The sequence below is a fragment of the Hibiscus syriacus genome, unplaced genomic scaffold, assembly GCF_006381635.1.
Source record: "Hibiscus syriacus cultivar Baekdansim isolate YM2019G1 unplaced genomic scaffold, ASM638163v2 tig00000340_pilon, whole genome shotgun sequence".
Taxonomy (NCBI): domain Eukaryota; kingdom Viridiplantae; phylum Streptophyta; class Magnoliopsida; order Malvales; family Malvaceae; genus Hibiscus; species Hibiscus syriacus.
Window position 1 is genome coordinate 3,794,404 of NW_024061783.1, and position 19,611 is coordinate 3,814,014.

A 19,611-nucleotide genomic window follows, 5' to 3' on the forward strand; every position below is an offset into this window, starting at 1 on the left:
TTAAACTTTAACTACAGTTTTTAATGGCTTGGAGTTCAATTCCTCTCCAGCACAACATTATAAAGAATTTTTTTAAACAAAATGACATTGTTTTAGGTCTTTTGGGCAGCTAGTTTTCCCTTATTTTTTAATCGAGCAATTAGTTTGTCTTAATCTAATAAAAATTAATTGACCTTATTTTTATATATAATGAGATTAGAGGAGATAAGATAATAAGTTATTCTCAACATAAAATTAAGAACAACTATCATAGAGACCTCTGTTACGAATTCCTCATAGTGAAATTCGATCTTTCGACCGAGGTTAAGAGCCTATCAACTTAACTAGACGGCCAATTTTTTATTAATCGAATGATTCTATCAAATGCTAGAATGAGAAAGTGGGATGGATAAAAGCAAGCAAGATCCCCCCTTTTATTTGGTAATACAGAAGTTAAACTATCAAAATAATCCAAAACCCAAAAGGAAACTGGCTGGTAGCTAGCAGAATCGAAGAAAAAAACGCTATTTACACACAATCAAAATTGTTGTTACCGCTGATCTGTTCTCCATTCAACAGTCAACCCTTCCTCTTCTCTTAGATCCCTAACTAAGGTATTTCCCCCCCACACTTTCCTCATTTTTATGATCTGATTTCGGTCCTAAGGCTTCCCCAGGGAAGGTAAGAAAATGGTCAAATTTTGAATCTGATTAGAACTTTAATTTTTGTCCATTTCTTTTTCTGTCTAAATTTTTAAAACATTTTGTAAATGGATTTCAAATTTCCAATGATTTATGTTACTACTTCTAGGTCCTTAATGCTGGGCAAAAGTCTTGATTCAGGACTCACTAAAGCGTAATGGTATTAAACTATCAATTTCTTAGGAAATTGCTTCTTTCTTTCTTTTTACTTTCTCAATGATCGTTAAGTGAAAAGCTTGTTTATGTATTTGTTTTCTTGCAGAATTACCTAGTTGGAGCTTTCAAGCCGCCGTGTAATATTTTCATATCATTCGCTGATGGAAGAAACCGCAGGCAGGTATATCTCGCTTCTGACGTTTTAGGTCAATAGGAAAAGTTTGCTTTTAGATGCAATGCAGAGTGCATCATGATTTTCCTTTATACTTTCCAGGAAGTTAATGATAAAGTTGAGATTTAAGTAACTTTTCATTACATATTTGTTTCACTTTTTGTTAAGGCAAAAGTTTACATAAAGTGTGTAATTTTTGCTGCATCTGATTTTGAACTCGTTTACTTATCTTCCCTCCCGTTTTTCTCTTTTTGAATCAAATTTTGTTCAACAGTTGTGCTCTTGAATTCTAAATGACATATTAGATTTTTTTCCTGCACGTTTGTTTCGTATTTTGTCTTCAAATATACTCTTAGATCAATGTTCTTTTGTAGGTACCGCTAAAAAAGGAAAATGGGAAAACAGTTATGGCTGCACTCTTCCAGAACCAGGAAAATATTGTAGGAGAGGTAGTGTTTTTCATGTTTCCATCTCAGGACTTATGATTGAGGCATCTGCTTGTTATATCCAAACTGTTCTATTATTTATTTGCAGTCAAAACTGTATCCATTATTTTTCTAATTGCTGATACTTCAGGTAGTTATAGAACCAATACATGGGAAGAAGGTTGAACATAATGGTGTTAAAATCGAGCTCCTTGGTCAGATAGGTGGGCTTCATTGCTTCATTCTTTTCACTTTGGGTCTTCCATTTGACTGCTAGCTAGGGATATGCATATTAGTTGCTATTACTTGACTCTTTAATCTTTAAATATTATATATAAATTAGCCTAAGAAGCTAATATATATGTATATATAAAAATTAGCTCAGGCAATCTTTAGTTCTACTTACTATTATGTTGTTTTTACCTTTCCTATAGTTGGTTCTGTTGTCTACTTAAATTTGTCTGTAGTGGTTATTTATTTCAAAATTAATAAATAATATGTAATTTTGAAAAGGTCATCTCCTTATATATGATGCCGCTATACCTTGACCAGGGCATTTTTTCTCCTTTGCAGAACTGTATTTTGATAGAGGCAACTTCTATGATTTCACCTCACTTGGTGAGTGTATTTGACCATAAGAGAAAAAGGCTTAAGAAGTCTTTAGTTTAATTAACAGTTTTATGGATCCTTACAAGTTATACTATTAATTTTCGACGCAATTTATCCCTCCCCCATCTCTCCTTTTTCCTTGCCTGTTTGGGGTGGCATCGCAAGGGACATTAAATATCTCATAGTATATGTTAACTTGCTTCTAAGTTTTACCTGATTTTGACCTTTTTTTGCAGTACGTGAACTTGATGTTCCTGGTGAATTATATGAAAGAAAAACATACCCGTTTGAATTTTCCACAGTGGAGATGCCACATGAGTCTTATAACGGAGTGAATGTTAGGCTTAGGTAGGTTATTCATTTAATTTATTAGTTGACTCTTGTGATAAATTTTCATGCCTCTAGAAGTTACTCTTTGTGAGCAATGTGCTCTTTGCAAAGTTACAGAGCTTATTGGTGGTATCCCTGCCATGCCAGAGTGTGAAGGACATAAGCATATGTTTGGTTATTTAAACTTTTTACATGTGCTTTCACTAGTGTCTAGCTTTCTTTTTGAAATTCAATTTGTTGTTCCTGATTCATATTAAGTTGAAATATTATCATTACTGAATGTTTGCAATGATGTAGTGATCAAGGATCCTTTATAATAAGGATATAAAATCGAAACTGATATAAATATTATTGCAAATGCATAGGTATGTACTCAAAGTGACAGTCAGTAGAAACTATGTCAGGAACATCGTGGAGTACCAGGATTTTGTGGTAATGTATTCTGTAAAAGCACTTGGTGGAATCATTATTCTATTCTACTTGAAATGCAACTTGGATTACTATTACTTTATTGTGATGTTGTCTTCTTTTATCTATCACCTTTTAACTTCTGAATATTTATGATTTGACTCAGATTACATGAGAATGATGTTATCTATCACCTGTTTCTAATAAGAATACTTTGCTATATAAAAGGAGTGTATAAGGTGCGGATGAGTTTTTGAAGAGAGAATGAGGGTGTTTATATTTTCTAAATGATCTTAAGGTGGCTCAACATCTAGCCTGAGATTACTAGGTCTAGGGAGATTCATAGATACACAGACTCGTGGTTTCGAAAAGAGGTTGTTTCTCCTGGTCAGGATGGAACCACCTTACCATTGTGTTGCTGTCATCATTATGAGGTGACACATTGGTTGTTAGGAAGTAACCTCTTGTTGTTGGAACCCCTCTTCACTCGTCTTAACTAATCAACTAAGAGTAGATATGAAAAAGTATAATTCACATTATCCTTGGATTTGGAAAGAATAAGGAATCAAATTGTGAAGTGGTTGTCCTTGACTCTTGATCTCTTACTATATAGTACATATCCTTTGAGTCCTATAAGTTCGGTTTCTCAGACATGTTATCATTTTTCTGAAGAAATTAATCCTATCAATGATTGTAAGTTATTTGCACAGAATTCTCTTTGATAATCTTTCTCAAAAGAAACACTTTGCTGACTTGAATAGTATATATTAGAATTGTTAAGCATCCTTTCCCTCACATATGATTAGTCGAAGGTAAATAGATTAATCAGAAAGTTAACAAGGATATGAATTTTGAAAACAGAATGCCTTGCATGTGATTAATTGGATATGAATAGATTAATCAGATTGCTGTCAAGGATATGAATTTAGAATTTATCAAATTAAAACTTTAAGTGATGAAGCTAATTAAGTTATATTTTTTTGTGTTCATTCTTGGACCCGAGGACCTTTGGAAAAGGATTAGCTGTTTGGTATAACATTTTTTACCCATATGGTGTTCACTAAGGATACTGAGATCTCAATTGTTGTTTTCTTTGTCATTTCATCTTCTTAATGCACCACCATCAAGGTGTAAGGATTTTCTTTTTATCAGTTTTATCATTTTCCTATCTTGTATTTGTTTGCTTGTTCAGTTAAATTACCTGGATTAAGCTCATAGCATGACAGATTGAAATTTGTTATTCATACTCTTTCTTTTTTCTCTGAATATTTTCTGCATTAGGTTCGCAATTATACTCCACCTCCATCAATCAATAACAGTATTAAGGTAAGGAAATATTCTTTTATTTCCCGATACTTATTTGGTTTAGGTAACTTGGATTGAAATTAAAATCTATGTTGCACTGATACAGGGATGGGGACAAGAAATGACAATTTCTAAAATTATAGGGTATGGGTACGGCAAGGGTACGCTAAATATAAAATAAAATTTAAAATTTTAAAAGACATAAAAAGTCATAAATATTCATTAAAGCTCATAGTAACTAGAATTCTTTGATAAAAGATGGAGATTGTAATGGGTGTAAACCAAATCTTCGGCACGACTTAGATTTAACTTATTCCTCCTAAGTGAGTGGATGAAAGAATAAGTACTCTAATTTATGTGCTTTTTTTTATGTAAATGAAACCCAAACCCAAATTTTGAAATTCAAGTTTCCAAACGGAAGATAAAGGAACTTATGAATTGCACGGATTCATGTTTTTTTTTTTAACTCTTTGTTATATTGAAAACTAATTTATTCATAACATATGCACTTCTTTCTTACAATTTTTATAGAAAATGAAATCCAAATCCAAAATTTTAAAATCATCATCTCAAACGTACCATAAAGAGATTATTATTTAGTCCCTTTACAAATTCCATGGTGCTATAAGATGTCTCATACTAGTGCCTGATATTCCCAAAGTTTCCTTGATATGTCAGTTATTTTTTTTAAAGCTGTTGGAGTGACCTTGAAAGTGTTACTTCAATTGTTTCCTTGGTGATTTAATTGTTGATATGACATGTAGCTACTCTATATAAGATTGATGTTTTGGAATCTCAAATTGACTTTATTTATTTCTATTGATTGTTCATCTAGATGGAAGTTGGGATTGAGGATTGTCTACACATTGAATTTGAATACAGTAAAAGCAAGTATGTCACTCAACATGCAATTTTCGATGGGAGTTCGTGTATAATCCCATGCCAGTTATTTTACACCAAGTTGGAAGTGTATTGATGTATTTTTGTTTGGATTTCTACTATATTCAGGTATCATTTGAAGGATGTCATTATTGGCAAGATATATTTTCTTCTTGTTAGAATTAAACTAAAAAATATGGAGCTTGAGATTAGGCGCCGAGAGTCAACTGGATCAGGACCAAATACATATGTTGAGACAGAGACCCTTGCTAAATTCGAGTTGATGGATGGTGCCCCTGTCAGAGGTACCTTAGCAAACTTCTCTATCCCATGCCATATTTCCTAACTTCATGTTTTAATGTCACAGATTTAGAATTCTAGGCAGATATCTTAGGTATTCTTTATCCCGCAGCACTTTAACAATCATGCTTTTATAGAATACCTCCCTAGTGTTGGTATATGCCTTGATGTTAGTATTGATGAATATGTTGCTACGACTTTATTTTTCTTGAAGTTTCCATGTACGCTCGTATTTGAACCTCAGTATGTGAACGTACTCTCTAAGTACCTTCCAAATTAATGAATAGACTTGGGAACAATTGAATATACATCACGTCAGACACATACTCGTAGCTGTCGCTCCCAAAACCAAGTAACATAGGGCAGCGATACTGGCCAAGTATTGTACGGTACATGCTACAATTGTTGGTCAAGATCGCGCCTTCAGTTGGAATACTATCATTTAGACTAAGGTTTTGATTATAAGTTCTTTATGGAATCAAGAAGTTGATTGTTATACTTATTCATGTTTCTCCTCAAAATATTACTAGACTGATATAAGGTCCGTAATTAATGAGCTCTTGTCTAAGCCATTATAACATTATGATGGATTTTGGTTTGGTCAGCTTTATTATCTAGTTATATATAAGGTCACTAGGTGTATCTAACTTGAGCTGTTACGAATGCTTTGGCAGGAGAATCAATTCCAATCAGACTGTTCTTAAGTCCATATGAACTGACGCCAACATATCGTAACATCAATAACAAATTCAGTGTGAAATACTATTTGAATCTTGTGCTAGTGGACGAAGAAGATCGACGATACTTCAAACAACAAGAAATCACTATGTACCGGATTCTTGAAACTTCATAATTCTTCATTCAAATCCGGATGTTTTCAGACATATGAAGATCACAATACTTCGTGGCACACTTGGTCTCTTTCCGGTGTAGTTTGAGCATGTTAATGAAGTTTTTTTTTGGCTGTTTTGCACCAATGCACTGGTTTCGTGCAGCTGTTTTGCACCAATGTACTGATTTCGGATGATGGCACGGTACTCGTATCCCTGTCTTGCTTATCCATCATATATTTTCCAACAAATTATAAAAGGTGGTTCCATTGCTGGTTGTAGACTTGTTGAGGAAGTTGGCAGGCTTGCATGGTGAGTCCTTTTTTTTTCAGTTTAATCTCTAATCATTTTGAATAAAAATTCTTGTACTGTTTTTGGGTTACTTCGTTGTACTGTTTCATGCATCAGTTTTTCTGCCATTAGAAATGTTTTCTAACATTTTTATCCGGTAATTTAGGGAAAAACAGTAAATTTATTAGAAATTTTGGTATCCTTGCACCAAAATATTTATTCAAATTAGTTTAAATTTATTAGAAATTAACCGATAGACAAAAAAAATTCAAAAATCATTCATCAGTCTCTAACCAAAACTATTTTGGTGGCTGATCGATTAACCAATTAATTCGATTTTATAAACTGATTCGATTAAAATCGAATTGTACACACCTACCCAAGCTTTCCAACTCTAATATCAAAGAACACAATTGGAAGATACATGGCTGTGTTACAGTTGGGAAACAATGGGCACAACAAAAAGCATGAACAAAAAGATCAAAGTCATTACAGTTGGGTTTGTTTTATTTTCTTTCTTCCATGTCCTCCTCAGTTTTCCAGACAACGTCTTCAAGACATGCTGAAAGGTTTTTATAGAACTGCAGAAGAACAAAATCAAATGAATGTTTTAAATGGAATATGTGTAATGAAGGAGAAACTTTAAAATAGACATCAACTGTCACTATATTGATTAAAGAGACTTGAAGATCACCAGACATGTATTCAGGCATGGATACGAGAATTCGTTTATATATATATATATATGTGTGTGTGTGTGTCGGACTTGTACACATCTTCGAGATGGATGCTCACCTCGAAGTCCAGATAACATGAGGAAGCAGATTAGAGTATATGTAGGTAAAAGTGCAATCCTTGATCGTAAAATGATAGATTTTATCTCAAGTGAATTCCATAGGTCATCTTAGCTATTCTATAAGCCATTACATTGGTTCATCAAACTCAGAAAAACACAGTATTAACCCGGGAACGCGACGACCGAGAGAATCGAGTGGTACCTTATGAAATTCGAGTGTGTCCCCCTTTGATTTCCGCAACTCGACCATATGTAAAGAAGGTGCCATTTGAAATATCTGATTCACATGATAAGAAGTTCGATGACTGCAAAATATAAGCCAAGAATGGATCGAAAATTTCGGTGTACATTACCTCCGTCGCCACATTAAGGTTTCCTTTCCTTCCGGCCTTTGAGTTCTCGAGTCTCATCTGATGTTAAATTGTAAGAAACTAAGTAAATTCAGTATAGAGATTTCAGTAATTACCTTTATAACATTTTTAAGATTCTATTACCTTGTAGTTTTTCTTGTGGACATCGAAGCCGAGAGGCTTTGCGGCGGCCTCAATCTTATGGATGATCTCATCAGCCGGACATTTAGACGTAAACCTCGTTTCCCTCTTGAATCCCTGCAGAAAATATAAATACTAACAGTCCATATCAGCCAATTCGGTTTCGGCTCATTCTCCGGACAATCGGCACATATATCAAATAGTTATAAGTATTAATAGCCTAATAATATCAGAAACTGTTTGATATGGCTATGGACAATCACACATATCCCTTCTGCTGATGATAAATGCAAACCTGTTCTGCATCGAACAGATTCCCGAGGTTTAACCCTTTCGACATAGAAATTAGCTCGAAAGCATTCATAGTTATTGGTTGTTCTTCTTCTCTCTTTTCCATCACATGGTGCACCTGTTACAGAACCGAAATGATAAGTTATTACGGAAAACAGAGGCAAATAAGCACCAACTATAACAGCACATGTCCGGTATCGATACATCAGTTATTCGTTTGGAAAGACAATGTCCACTTACTTCGGAATCCTTAAAAACAGCTTCGACGTCATCGAAGTTGGCACCGTCTTTCTCCTCGAATTTGGGAGGTTTATAACCTTTCTTAAACCATTCATCCTGCAAAATTTCCGGAATGGTAATGCGCTGAAACACGAGAAAGAGTGATGTTATGCATTAACATTAATTATGCAACTCAAAGATTAAACAGTGAACACTTAAACATAATTGAAGCATCATCTACATTTCGAGGTTGACTTACAGTCATGGGGTTCGGATCCAAGATTCGAGTTATCAATTTCATTGCACTGAAAGATAGCCAAGGGGGGCAAGTGAATTCGGCTGCCGAAATCTGCAGATTTGTAAAACGAGAGTTAAAAGCATGCAATGGTTAACATTCGGTAACTTAACATACACGAAATGACTAACCTTCTTATATAGGTTCATAAGATTAGAATCATCGAACGGCAAGTACCCGGCGAGCAAGACAAAGAGTATGACTCCACATGACCAGAGATCTGCCATAGCACCATCATAACCTCTATCGTTAAGGACCTACAGAGGAAGGAAAACAAAAGTGAACCATTAAAAAACAGAGGTTTTGAAGGGTTACAAATGCTTGAATGAAAACAAGGTTCCGAACCTCAGGTGCGACGTAATTTGGTGTTCCGCAGGGAGTGTGGAAGAGACCATCATCCTACAAAATTCAACTTCGAATAAGAAACATTTCTTAATGTTCTAAACGTCATCAAAGGCAAACATAGATGGAATTACACATATACAGAAGATACAAGAAAGCTTGAGCTTTCAGATATCAAAAACTTCATAATTATCCACAATGTGGAAGAAAAGTGTTGTTATATTTACCCTGACTTGCTGAGACACCGCACTCAATCCGAAATCAGAAACTTTGAGATTACAGTATGCATCCAAAAGCAAATTTTCAGGCTGCAGCAAGATTAAGATTATAAATTTAACTCCATTTCCCGATCGAAAGCATAACTTGCATGTATACACATGTATGTACGAACATTTCATCCTTCAAGGGTAGCAGTTTAAGGTACCTTGAGGTCCCTATGGTAGACACCCCTGCTATGGCAATAATCAACAGCATTGATGAGTTGCTGAAAGTATCTCCGGGCTTCATTTTCAATCATCCGACCATGATTTACCTTCATTTAAGAAACGGTTAAAGAGATCAATCCATGTCCCCGAATGAAGACCTTACATGTATGCAGTCATAACTTCCTAAATTACAACAAGATCAATCCAAGACTTCAACAACTCACAATTTTATCAAACAGCTCTCCTCCGGTAACGAACTCCAATACAATGAATATCTTTGTCTTGCTTCCCATTACCTGAACAAGAAAGAATGCACAAGATATTGAGAAATTATCCGAAGCTCGTTGTCAGTTATTAAAACCGATTTTCAAGCAGCTCGTACATCCTAATCGGATGCCGGCATCGTAGACCGGATGCATACTACTCAATCCAGTGCACAAATGTACATATAAGTCGCAATACAGAGAAACCTCATGTAAACGAACAACATTCGGATGCTTTATCAGCTTCATTGTAGCTATTTCCCGCTTGATCTACAAAACAATCACACAGAAAACCATGTAAAGGAACCTATACTCATTTCAAACATCCAATGATCCTTCAAACACACGAAAAACTATGAAAAATCAAACCGAACTCGCACCTAATCCGAATAACATAGGTTTTGAGCATCATTCTCAGATCATAAAGCAAAAAAGAAAAAAGAAAGGATTTGAAACAGGGAAAAAAGACCTGTTCAGCCATTTTGTGCTTGAGAACCTTCTCTTTATCAAGAATTTTAAGTGCCACTGGTTCCCCAGTCTCGGAATTTCTAGCAAACTTCACCTTCGCAAATGTGCCTTCCCCAATAGTTCTTCCCACCTCGTATTTACCCACACGACGCTTGATTTTAGGTTGATTCATTTCTCCTACGTAACCCCAACTTTCTTCTACAAGGTTTTTGAAAGCTCAGGACTGTAACAGTGAAATAAAAAACTTTTAAAAATGGTGGCAAAATGGAAAGTAAATTCCAGTGAAAAAAATCAAAACAAATGTAAAATGCAGAAAAAAGGAGGGGGAAAAGGGTATATTACAGCCAATCAAAACAGCCAAAAATATCATGAAACAACCCACCTTATATAGAAATTACAAAACAGATTTTTCCTACCAACTTTGTATAGAATACCCAACAAGAAGCAAATTGAAATAAACAAATGGATTTTCCCAGAAGAAAAAAGAAAGTAATTTTAAGTTTTTTTTTTTTTGAGCCTGAGCTGAGCTGAGGCCAAAACATCAATCAACAGTCAAAGTTCTGATATTGTATGTACGTAAAGGCACGAAATTTAAACAAAATTCCATAACGGCCCTACGAAGTATGGAACCATATTTGTTATATGTATCGCCAACTGCACGACTGCAAGTATAATTAAATAGTGATAAAAAATAATGTACTTGAAATAATAAAATTATTTGGTTATCTTATACCATTTATTTACAAAAACTTGAAAGTTAGTCCAGCCGTTAAATCTTAGGGTAAATTACATTCGTGACCATTTATTATATAAATTTTAATTTGATCACTGATCTTTTAATTTTATTAATCAAACCACTTAACTATAAATGTCAAACAACTTACATGTCAATATTTTACGAAAGACTTGACTTGAAAGATAAATTTTATATAATTACATATTTAGTTTTCATTTCTTGTTAATCTAATAAATCAATAATTAAATTATTTATATGTAAAAACACATTCGGTATGATGAATTTTCAGTCAAGGAAGCCTACGTTGACAAATATGTGACATTCAATTCAATTGAGAGAATCATTATACCAATTTACGTCAATAGAATGACGGGTTTGAACATCAACAACTGCAGTGGAATGATTGAGAGTATTTAGAATATATAAATAAACATAGTAAAAAGATCCCTGATTACATTTGTGCATAAAGAAAGGAACCCTCGAACAAAGAAGAACAAAAGAAGTTTCCATTTTCCACACTATAGATTTCCAGACAGAGCGACAGACAACACCACTTTTCTTTATTGCTTTTATGATTGATTTCTATTATTGTCTTTGCCCAACTTCACCTTTCATACATAATGCCACAATTTTCATTTAATAATATCAAATATAAGCAAAAATAAATAATAATAAAAAGTTTGACGTGATTCACGCAATTTATTCATTTTAATTTTGATACACGTCAGCCATTTTTAATTGACTAATAGACAAATCCAGCAAAAAGAAATTCTCTCGGCAAACCTATTAAAAACTAATATTTTTTTAATTAATCACTAGTATCCAATCTATTGATCGATTAATTTAAATCGGGTACTGCAGAAGCGAGGGCGACCCTTCCAACCCAGTTTACTTCATTCGCAAACGCCATGATTCGAACCCATGATATTGCTTAAGGGACCTAGTGTCTCATCCCACTAAACCGACTGGTTGTTAGTAAAAATAATTAATATCCTTAATTCCTTATTTTTAAGCTACGGTCTAACGTATGAATCAAACAATCTTAATAATTAAGATTTGGGTCTGATTTTTAAGCTATTAATCTAAACATTTGGGTCTTATTTTTCGTAAACAATTTTACGAACTCTTCGCATAAATATTCACAACATTATTACTTTTATATATTTAATATTAATGTATTAATTTAGTATAATTTTAATAAAAATATTAAATATTTAATTATATTTATTGATATTTTTAATAATATAATATTATAATATTATTTTGGATAAATATTATTTATTTATCCGAACAGTAGTAAAAGCTACCAAACCAAACCAGTATTATATTTTTATAATTATATTGCAATAATACATAATATTATGCGTTTATTTTAATTATATATAATAAATTATTAATAAAATTAATATTATTTATCAATTTTATAGAAATAATATTATAGAATTATAGAATATTTAAAATATATATTTTTAAATATAATATAATATTTTTTATTTTAATATTATATATTTTTTTAACATTTTAGTAATATTATTATTTTAATAAATAATAAATATAATTTATAATACTTTTATTTTAATAAAATATAATAATCTTAATATTTATTTATAAAATTATAGATATAATATTTTAATAATATTAAATAAATTAGTCTAATATTTTAAAAATAATATTATTATTTCATTATTAAGGTTTGGACTTCATTCTTTGCTTCTACAACTCCACCGTTATATTTGAATGAATACGGTTTTTCTCGGAAGAAAAACAAAATGTAAACCATATTTTTAAAAAAAATACTTTATTTTGATAACCAATATTATTTAACATTTTCAAATGTTATGTTTAACAAATTCGAAGAGTATTTGGTGATGGTCAATATCTATTACATATTTAATTATTAGGTAAATCTATTGTATATTACTGTTTTGGAGACGATCTCTACCATAAATTATTTATAATATTATTTTGTTGAGTTTTCAATTATAAAAAATTACAAAACGATCATTCATTATTGAATTCCTTACCGTTAAAAGTTACAAATTTATAACAGTTTAAACTTAACATTAACTTGTTGACTAAAATATAATAATCATTTAAAAAAAATTAGGATCAAATTTATCAAATCACAATCAACATGTTAATATCTAACTTGGGCTGTCATTAATATTTTAACAAAAAAAAAACAAGTTTGAAACATATGAATAATTCAATGATCATTTTATAATTTTTAATAAATCAAAATACTTAACAAAGTAATAACCTATAGTCAAAAATATATTTCGTAACTTTTAATAATCGAGACTCAACAAAACATCCTATAATTGAGAGACTATTTATATACTTTACTCTTAAATATTATTTTATATTTTAAAAAGTAATTTAATAAATTTGAATATTTAGTAATATAAAAAATATATCAGATAGATATTAATATTTGAATAAAAGGTAAAATAAATAGTAATTCATGTTATTAGGGGATAATTTTACACTCTCAAAAGGTTTTTCAATACGATCAAAAATTATATAAGCTTATTCATGTTATTAAGGGATATTTTTACACACTCATTCGTCTCAAGTTAACAATTATTTTTTTCTTTTTAACTGCATCAATTTAACCTGGAACATCATAAGTAGCATCAATGGTAACATTTGATTGACATAAATCACCATTAAGCGTTACATTACTAATATGACAATCTACAGTACAAAAATAGTAATTCATGTAGCCATTGTTTACAAATATTTTTTAAGTATACTTATATAAATTTAAAAAAATATATATATACTTATATAAATTTTAGTACGATTAAATATTCATACCACGCTCCAATCATTTTCCATGTCAGATCTACACAATATCACTTCACATGACAGTCTCAAACTCGGAATCAAAATTATTGCAAACAGGCAAATATGTGTTTTTTTCATAGAACAAGAATACAACTTTGGCTAACCACAACAAAACATAATTTTACGGATCTCGATGTCTAAAATTACCTATGATTAGAAAGCAAAGCATGTTTTTGTAGCTTCAGAAAGGTAGAGGAGTACCTTAGCCAAAAGGGACAATATCATCTATAGCATGTTTGCATACTCAACAAACCCTGTTGGTGACGGTTTGAGATAAGGACCTGAGCTGCGTGTTCCATTTATCAATGGCTGTGTACTTCTTCATACCCTTCGACCTGCACCAGCAAGGAAATGCAAGTAAGAGTCGAATCACTTTGATATTGGTTAAACTTTAACTCAACTTCGTATGGTAGTGAATAATAAGTAGGCTGACCTGTTACCACGCTCTAACAACCGGTTCACTTGATCAATATGCCCATCGATACGATTATCCAAGATCAAGGAAACCAACAACTGCTCTACATCTTTTTCTGGCACATTGAGTTCCTGAATGTTGAAAGTTCATGCAGGAGTTTAACAGATATATATTTTTGAGAGAGAAAAAACATATATGGAGTTTATTACAAGGAGAAGAAAAACAGAGTTCAAGCAAGAAATATAGCTGTAAAACTAATGGAACCATAAAATGGAACGCCAAAAGTAACTGATTAGAAAGGAAAAAATGTATCTTTCACCTTTGATATGAAAGGGATCCGGATTCTAGTATATGGTTTTATAAGCTTAAGTAGCACCTGAGTTCTGACATTCTTCAAGAGATCTTCAATATAATTTCGGATGAATGGATCATCCATGATTGTCCTTCTGTTACTCTGTTAAAGTGAACAGATGATCATGATGATGATGATGATCCTGACTTAACAAAGAGGAAAGCAAACAGATGTAAACAGCAATATATATCAGAACATTCGAAAGCATTGCACAAACCTTAAGGATTTTTTCAAACTCTATTATCTCATTTCGTTGATAGGCCGCTATAAGGTTTGTCATAGCCAAAATCTCAGGGTCATTTTTGTACCTGCAGTAATTGCAGTGAGGGCAGAGAGAGAAAGACACAGAAACAGAGAGGCTATAGTTAGAATGTAGCGATATTAAAAAGAACTTACGGCTTTGCCTCCTGACCATCGAAAGGATTAACTTCAGATTCCATCAGCATGTTAGCCAGAACAAGGTATCTGGAAGCGAAACCACGAGATGAGAAAATATATTTGAAACTTTATCTATTTCGTGAAAGACAGGACCAAGAGGTATTAATAGAAGGTATACAAGGGCTTCTTTATTGAATAATAATAATATATTTGAAATATCTCTCTTCCTGCTACAACCTTGCCTTATATTTGTAGTCTAGTATAGTTTTACCCAGTTCTTATCAAGCCTATCCTCACTTTCTCTTTATTTTTTGTCCATATTCCTGCATGTTGACCATTCCTTACAATCTCCCCTCAACCTTTTCATGGTCCTACTATGGCAATTACTTATTACTTATGCCATTTTTGATAAAATAACATTTTGCCTCACAGTATCCCTTTAAACATGTTAAGATCAATGCTTTCCATTTTATACAATTCTTATGGGTAGTCACCCTAGTGCTGTAATAGGGTTAAATCAGAAGGCTGATAAAGAATCGCAGATAAAGAGATCCAACTCTCATGTTGAATATTATAATACCAATGAAAGAGATAGAAGAATGCATCAAACCGAAAATGTGAAAAACTACATCAAAGAAAAAAGAAAGAAAATATAACCATACTTTAGGCATTGTATACGTCTCTGATTTCCAGCTTCATCATAGTTCTTGAAAGCTTCAAAGAAGTCTGTGGCTGCCTCAGCCCATTGACGCTCAGCCATATGCATCTTGCCACCACATTCACGAATTATTCCCATGATCCTTGGATGTGGTATTGCAGACTTAACAGCAAGTGCTTTCTGGTAGAGTTGCTGCATTTAAACCAATATCTCAGACAAAGCTAAACCACCACATAAGACAAGACCCATACATATACCACATAACTTTGTAAAACAATTATCAGAAAGGACCAATGCTGGTATTTCAGCAACCATATAATATAAAACGAAGAAAGTTAGTGAACTCCACATGCAATTGAGGTTAAACAACAGTGAAACCTTCTGGATTTCAGTATTAACTGAGTGCGTAATGCTAATGTGAACAATATCTGGACCAGGATTCAAGTATTTCAGACTACAAGTGAAAATACTCTAAGTTCGAAAGTTGCTAGAGTTCTAAAGATAGCAAAAGCAATACACAGGTGTAGACTTTAATGCCCAAGGTTCTACAGATGTATCTTAGTTTAACATGGCTTCACTCGAATTCCAAGGGAAACAAACTTTATATTAGGTAAACAGCAAATTGGGTACATATTCTACCGTGTATATCACTTGTACGGGAGATAAATGATAAAAAAATATCAACTGTCGTCCAACAGTAGATGTTTACAAGGGAAACATGACTGCTTCTCCGGTCCAAAACTGCCAAGCATCTAACTTAACTGATTGTAGCCACTTGTAATTCATACCAGAATTGTGTAATAGAATTATAGAATCGTTCCTTTTTCGACAATAAATAGCTTTTTATCTTACCATCTGGATTTAAGATGCATAATGTGAAATTTTCACTTTCTTGGTATATATGGAGAAAATCTAGAGGGTGAGACCTTAGACCTCAATCCCTCAAAGAATAGTAACAACTGCTTGGCCAATTGTAGATTGTTCAATAGACCACTGTATGTCTGTATACATCTTGTCTTAAAAAGGAAGTTGAACCACCTTGAGCTTTTTGTTGTTCTTTGTCTCAGTATACATTTGAATTTCAATTGCATATACTTCAAGAAGCTGACTTCCCTTCTTTTGATCATCTGTCCCATCTTCCTTTTGACAGGATTTATGAAGTTCCTTCAAAATCTGATAGTGCAACACATTAGCCGATTATTTTCTAACATTCTGTACCCTGCACAAATCAAACTGAAACTCTAAGGTTCGAAAACATACCTTGCTCATTCGCCCATACTCGCCCATATCGAACCAGATCTTGCAAAGCTTAAGATTCGTCTTAAACCAAAGTCTCTGCAAAACAGAGTGCAATATATCACATCTTCAAGCAAATGATGAAGCGATCATTGTATTGTACATTTGATAATTCCTAACCTCGTTCTTTGCCTCTTCAAGGGCCTTCAGAGTGGTTTGATAGAATTCCTGCAGGAGCCCAAAATTTTGACTAGCTGACCCAGAAACAAAATCCATAATATTATTTATACATTTCTCGCTGTAATTTCGTGTCACTGCTGATTTGATGTACGTTAGCATCTCCCTGTAAGCATCCATCATTTCTTTATACTTCCCTAACCGGTAATAGAGCTTTACAGTTTGCTTTAGAGCTTTGAATCCCCTGGAATAGAAAGTACAAGTACACTATTTATTGACAAATAAGGCTCAGGCGCAATACATACTTTTTGGTGAATGAGATAATTGTTTTTAATGGATAGATAAAACAAATACCCCAAGCAGTAGAGGTTGCAAGAAGCCAAAAACTCTATTTATATAAAGGAATTATTCGCTAGACTTGGAGATAGGAGACCATCCATAAGAGGCAACAGACAAAATATGTCCTAATAATGTGCCTATCATGTGCTAAATCATAAAAACACTTGGCACAAGAAAGCAAAAAATAAAAATAAAAACATTAGTTGACAGAAATTATAGGACGGCTAGATAATAACCATAATATACCAAAAGGTAAAAGATCAAAATATAATTTCTGGATAACACACCACTCGGCCTTCTCGGGTTCCATGGCAACCACTTCAGCAAAACCAGCAAGAGCTCCTTCAGGGTCTGTTTCCACCAAACCTGTTATGACAAAAGAAAACAAACTATTAGTAACAAGTACGAAACCAATAAGATTGTCAACCAACAAACAAGGTTTTTAAGCATTTATCCGGACAGAATTGAACCCTCAAGCTCACCTCCACTGCTTCTCTATGGTGCAGAAGTTGATATTCAAGAACCAACTATCATATGATACATTAATTATTGATTAATCAAGAGGACTTTACGAAAGATAAGACTAGGATAAACTCATAATGAGCCTAACAAGTTTAGATTATTATTCAGCCACTACACAAAAATCAAAACTAAATAGTTTCCCACTTAGACAGGAGTAAACCCTAACAGCACTCCACAAACATATTGGAAAGGTGTAGCTACATATTATAAGTTTTTGGTGTAGCTTAAAGAAAGCATAGTCCAAGCCATATCAAAATTAAGATTAGAGAATAATACAGATTAACAAAGAAAAACAAAAGTAAAACAAAACCTTTGGAATTGTAATATTGATTCTCAATATCAACGTCTTGTTCCTCGGGCTCCTCATCGGAGTATTCAAATCCATAATCCTCCATATCCGCATCTGCTCAATTTCAAAAAAAAAAAAATCGATTTTATCAAGCTCTGACAGCGCAAGCAATATATAGGTAAACATTAGAGAAATTAGAATATAAGCAAATCAGAGAGAAAAGAAGAGACCTGAAGCCATGATTAATGGTCTAAGACGGGTAGGAAACTTTGGAGCTCTGAGAGAAGCGAGGGTTAAGTGTCGATTTGCAGAGATTAAACTAGCTACACAAACTGCCTTGTTCCGTGCGGCAAGGGCAAATATAGGAAATCGTTTCTTTGTTTCACCCATTTTTTAATATCAAGAAAATGGTAAATATACTTCTCAGATCCCTCTAAATTTTAAAATTGAAAATATTGGCTCTTAAAAAGTAAAAGTAAACTACGCAATAGTCACTAAACATATAGAATGGTTGCATTTTAGTCATCAAAATTTTAAAGCTATCTTTTGAGTTTGTCTGCATATTTACTAATTACTTGTATATACGTTCTTATATGTATGTTAATTAGGATTCGCTCTTGTATAGATATTATAGAAAATATTATACTAAAATAATCTTATCATTATAGAAATCCTTGACATAACAGTAAAAAAATCCATATTATCGTGATATTTAACCATAAAAAATGTAATATTGTAATTATTTATTTATTTTATTAGTAGTCTAGGACGACTAAAATGTAGTACTATCTATTAAAACAATTAACCATTAACAACGCACACGCTCGTTACAATGAATAACATATTGTCTCCAACCCTATGATGTCAAGCCTATTCCTCATACCTTTAAAGAGTTTTTCTAATTTCTTATCTAAGCTTATTCCTGTGTATGTATGCATATATCAGTAACTACAAAAAGGAATTATCAACCACAAGAACAACAGGTATACATCTTCTTCCGCTCTCTTTTTTCTTTATATATATAGCATATAAATATATGTGGGTGCCTGATTATCTCCCAATCCCATGGTGCTGCCAAGTGAAAGTCTGGAGAGAAGGAACATACAAGCCGAGGAAAGGAATACAGAAGCAGCGAAGCAGGTAAGATCCAAGCTATTAACAATGGGTATCCCCTTCAATTTCTCCAAAACTCCTACTTGAAGTATTATGGAATAAGAAAGCTTTCTTATTCTGCCTTGGAACTCGTATTTTGTTTGTAAACAATTAAAGAAGGCTTTCCCGATTATATCAACAACATCCTCCTTTCATATACAAAGCAACCATCCCATCATTATAGTGGATCCAATTAACATACAAACAAATATCTTTCACAGCTAGTAAAAGCAATGTTTTTTTCCCTTCATCTTTAAGAATTTTGGATCGTTTGAAGCTTTTCCAAATACGTAGCTATCGAGGTTTAATCTCGCTGATTTCATTTAAATTTGTTTTGTCAAGTAAAATATTCCATAGTTTTTCTTTTTATCCTTCGTTGTAGTTGTCTGCGTTGAATGTTATGCTGTTTTCATTAGATCAGAATTGTTTTAAGGGTAAAGTATAGTAATGGTCACTGAACTTTCTAAAGCTTTCATTTAGGTCCCCAACTTTTAAAATTTTCAATACAGTCCCCAACATTTAGTACATTTGC

The 19,611-nt window shown here is 32.8% G+C and overlaps 3 protein-coding genes across 5 annotated transcripts; 1 reads left to right on the top strand and 2 right to left on the bottom strand.

Annotated features, from left to right (window-relative positions):
* Nucleotides 1-533: 533 nt before the first annotated feature.
* LOC120203191 (vacuolar protein sorting-associated protein 26A-like) lies at nucleotides 534-6,332 on the top strand. The gene is made up of 12 exons (XM_039203537.1): nucleotides 534-593; nucleotides 790-840; nucleotides 943-1,017; nucleotides 1,383-1,457; nucleotides 1,585-1,657; nucleotides 2,007-2,051; nucleotides 2,279-2,390; nucleotides 2,738-2,804; nucleotides 4,062-4,106; nucleotides 4,921-4,976; nucleotides 5,094-5,269; nucleotides 5,939-6,332. The coding sequence occupies exons 2-12, from the start codon at nucleotides 838-840 to the stop codon at nucleotides 6,115-6,117; spliced, it is 906 nt and encodes a 301-aa protein (XP_039059468.1). The 5' UTR covers nucleotides 534-593; nucleotides 790-837; the 3' UTR covers nucleotides 6,118-6,332.
* Nucleotides 6,333-6,817: 485 nt separating this feature from the next.
* Nucleotides 6,818-10,208, bottom strand: LOC120203167 (CBL-interacting serine/threonine-protein kinase 3). 3 transcript variants are annotated; one of them, XM_039203518.1, is made up of 14 exons: nucleotides 9,977-10,200; nucleotides 9,715-9,777; nucleotides 9,469-9,540; nucleotides 9,244-9,351; nucleotides 9,047-9,127; nucleotides 8,823-8,876; nucleotides 8,609-8,734; nucleotides 8,442-8,531; nucleotides 8,162-8,326; nucleotides 7,968-8,081; nucleotides 7,676-7,789; nucleotides 7,535-7,591; nucleotides 7,384-7,458; nucleotides 6,818-6,966 (listed from the first exon to the last, which is right to left on the bottom strand). In XM_039203518.1, the coding sequence occupies exons 1-14, from the start codon at nucleotides 10,145-10,147 to the stop codon at nucleotides 6,892-6,894; spliced, it is 1,365 nt and encodes a 454-aa protein (XP_039059449.1). In that variant the 5' UTR covers nucleotides 10,148-10,200; the 3' UTR covers nucleotides 6,818-6,891. The 3 variants fall into 3 exon arrangements, with proteins under 3 accessions (XP_039059449.1, XP_039059454.1, XP_039059460.1); XM_039203523.1 differs by having other exon boundaries at nucleotides 8,204-8,326; nucleotides 9,977-10,194; XM_039203529.1 differs by lacking the exons at nucleotides 6,818-6,966; nucleotides 7,384-7,458; nucleotides 7,535-7,591; nucleotides 7,676-7,789; nucleotides 7,968-8,081 and having other exon boundaries at nucleotides 8,193-8,202; nucleotides 9,977-10,208.
* A 3,314-nt stretch (nucleotides 10,209-13,522) lies between these two features.
* LOC120203209 (COP9 signalosome complex subunit 2) lies at nucleotides 13,523-18,296 on the bottom strand. The gene is made up of 12 exons (XM_039203551.1): nucleotides 18,158-18,296; nucleotides 17,949-18,041; nucleotides 17,404-17,482; nucleotides 16,781-17,021; nucleotides 16,625-16,699; nucleotides 16,403-16,537; nucleotides 15,369-15,556; nucleotides 14,725-14,793; nucleotides 14,546-14,636; nucleotides 14,296-14,430; nucleotides 13,995-14,107; nucleotides 13,523-13,896 (listed from the first exon to the last, which is right to left on the bottom strand). Exons 1-12 carry the CDS (start codon nucleotides 18,165-18,167, stop codon nucleotides 13,806-13,808), a joined length of 1,320 nt encoding a protein of 439 aa, XP_039059482.1. The 5' UTR covers nucleotides 18,168-18,296; the 3' UTR covers nucleotides 13,523-13,805.
* Nucleotides 18,297-19,611: the final 1,315 nt, after the last annotated feature.

What these genes read in the sequence shown, in the direction of transcription:
- LOC120203167 (XM_039203518.1), bottom strand. Translation starts at nt 10,147, where the DNA reads ATGAATCAACCTAAAATCAAGCGTCGTGTGGGTAAATACGAGGTGGGA. An exon ending in CAAATTACGTCGCACCTGAG is followed by an intron (nt 8,735 to 8,822) that starts GTTCGGAACCTT and finishes CTTCCTCTGTAG; the next exon opens with GTCCTTAACGATAGAGGTTA. An exon ending in ACACACTCGAATTTCATAAG is followed by an intron (nt 6,967 to 7,383) that starts GTACCACTCGAT and finishes GTTCTTCTGCAG; the next exon opens with TTCTATAAAAACCTTTCAGC.
- LOC120203191 (XM_039203537.1), top strand. An exon ending in TGGAGTACCAGGATTTTGTG is followed by an intron (nt 2,805 to 4,061) that starts GTAATGTATTCT and finishes TTTCTGCATTAG; the next exon opens with GTTCGCAATTATACTCCACC. An exon ending in TTTGAATACAGTAAAAGCAA is followed by an intron (nt 4,977 to 5,093) that starts GTATGTCACTCA and finishes TACTATATTCAG; the next exon opens with GTATCATTTGAAGGATGTCA.
- LOC120203209 (XM_039203551.1), bottom strand. An exon ending in GATGGTCAGGAGGCAAAGCC is followed by an intron (nt 14,637 to 14,724) that starts GTAAGTTCTTTT and finishes CAATTACTGCAG; the next exon opens with GTACAAAAATGACCCTGAGA. An exon ending in TTGTTAGAGCGTGGTAACAG is followed by an intron (nt 13,897 to 13,994) that starts GTCAGCCTACTT and finishes TTGCTGGTGCAG; the next exon opens with GTCGAAGGGTATGAAGAAGT.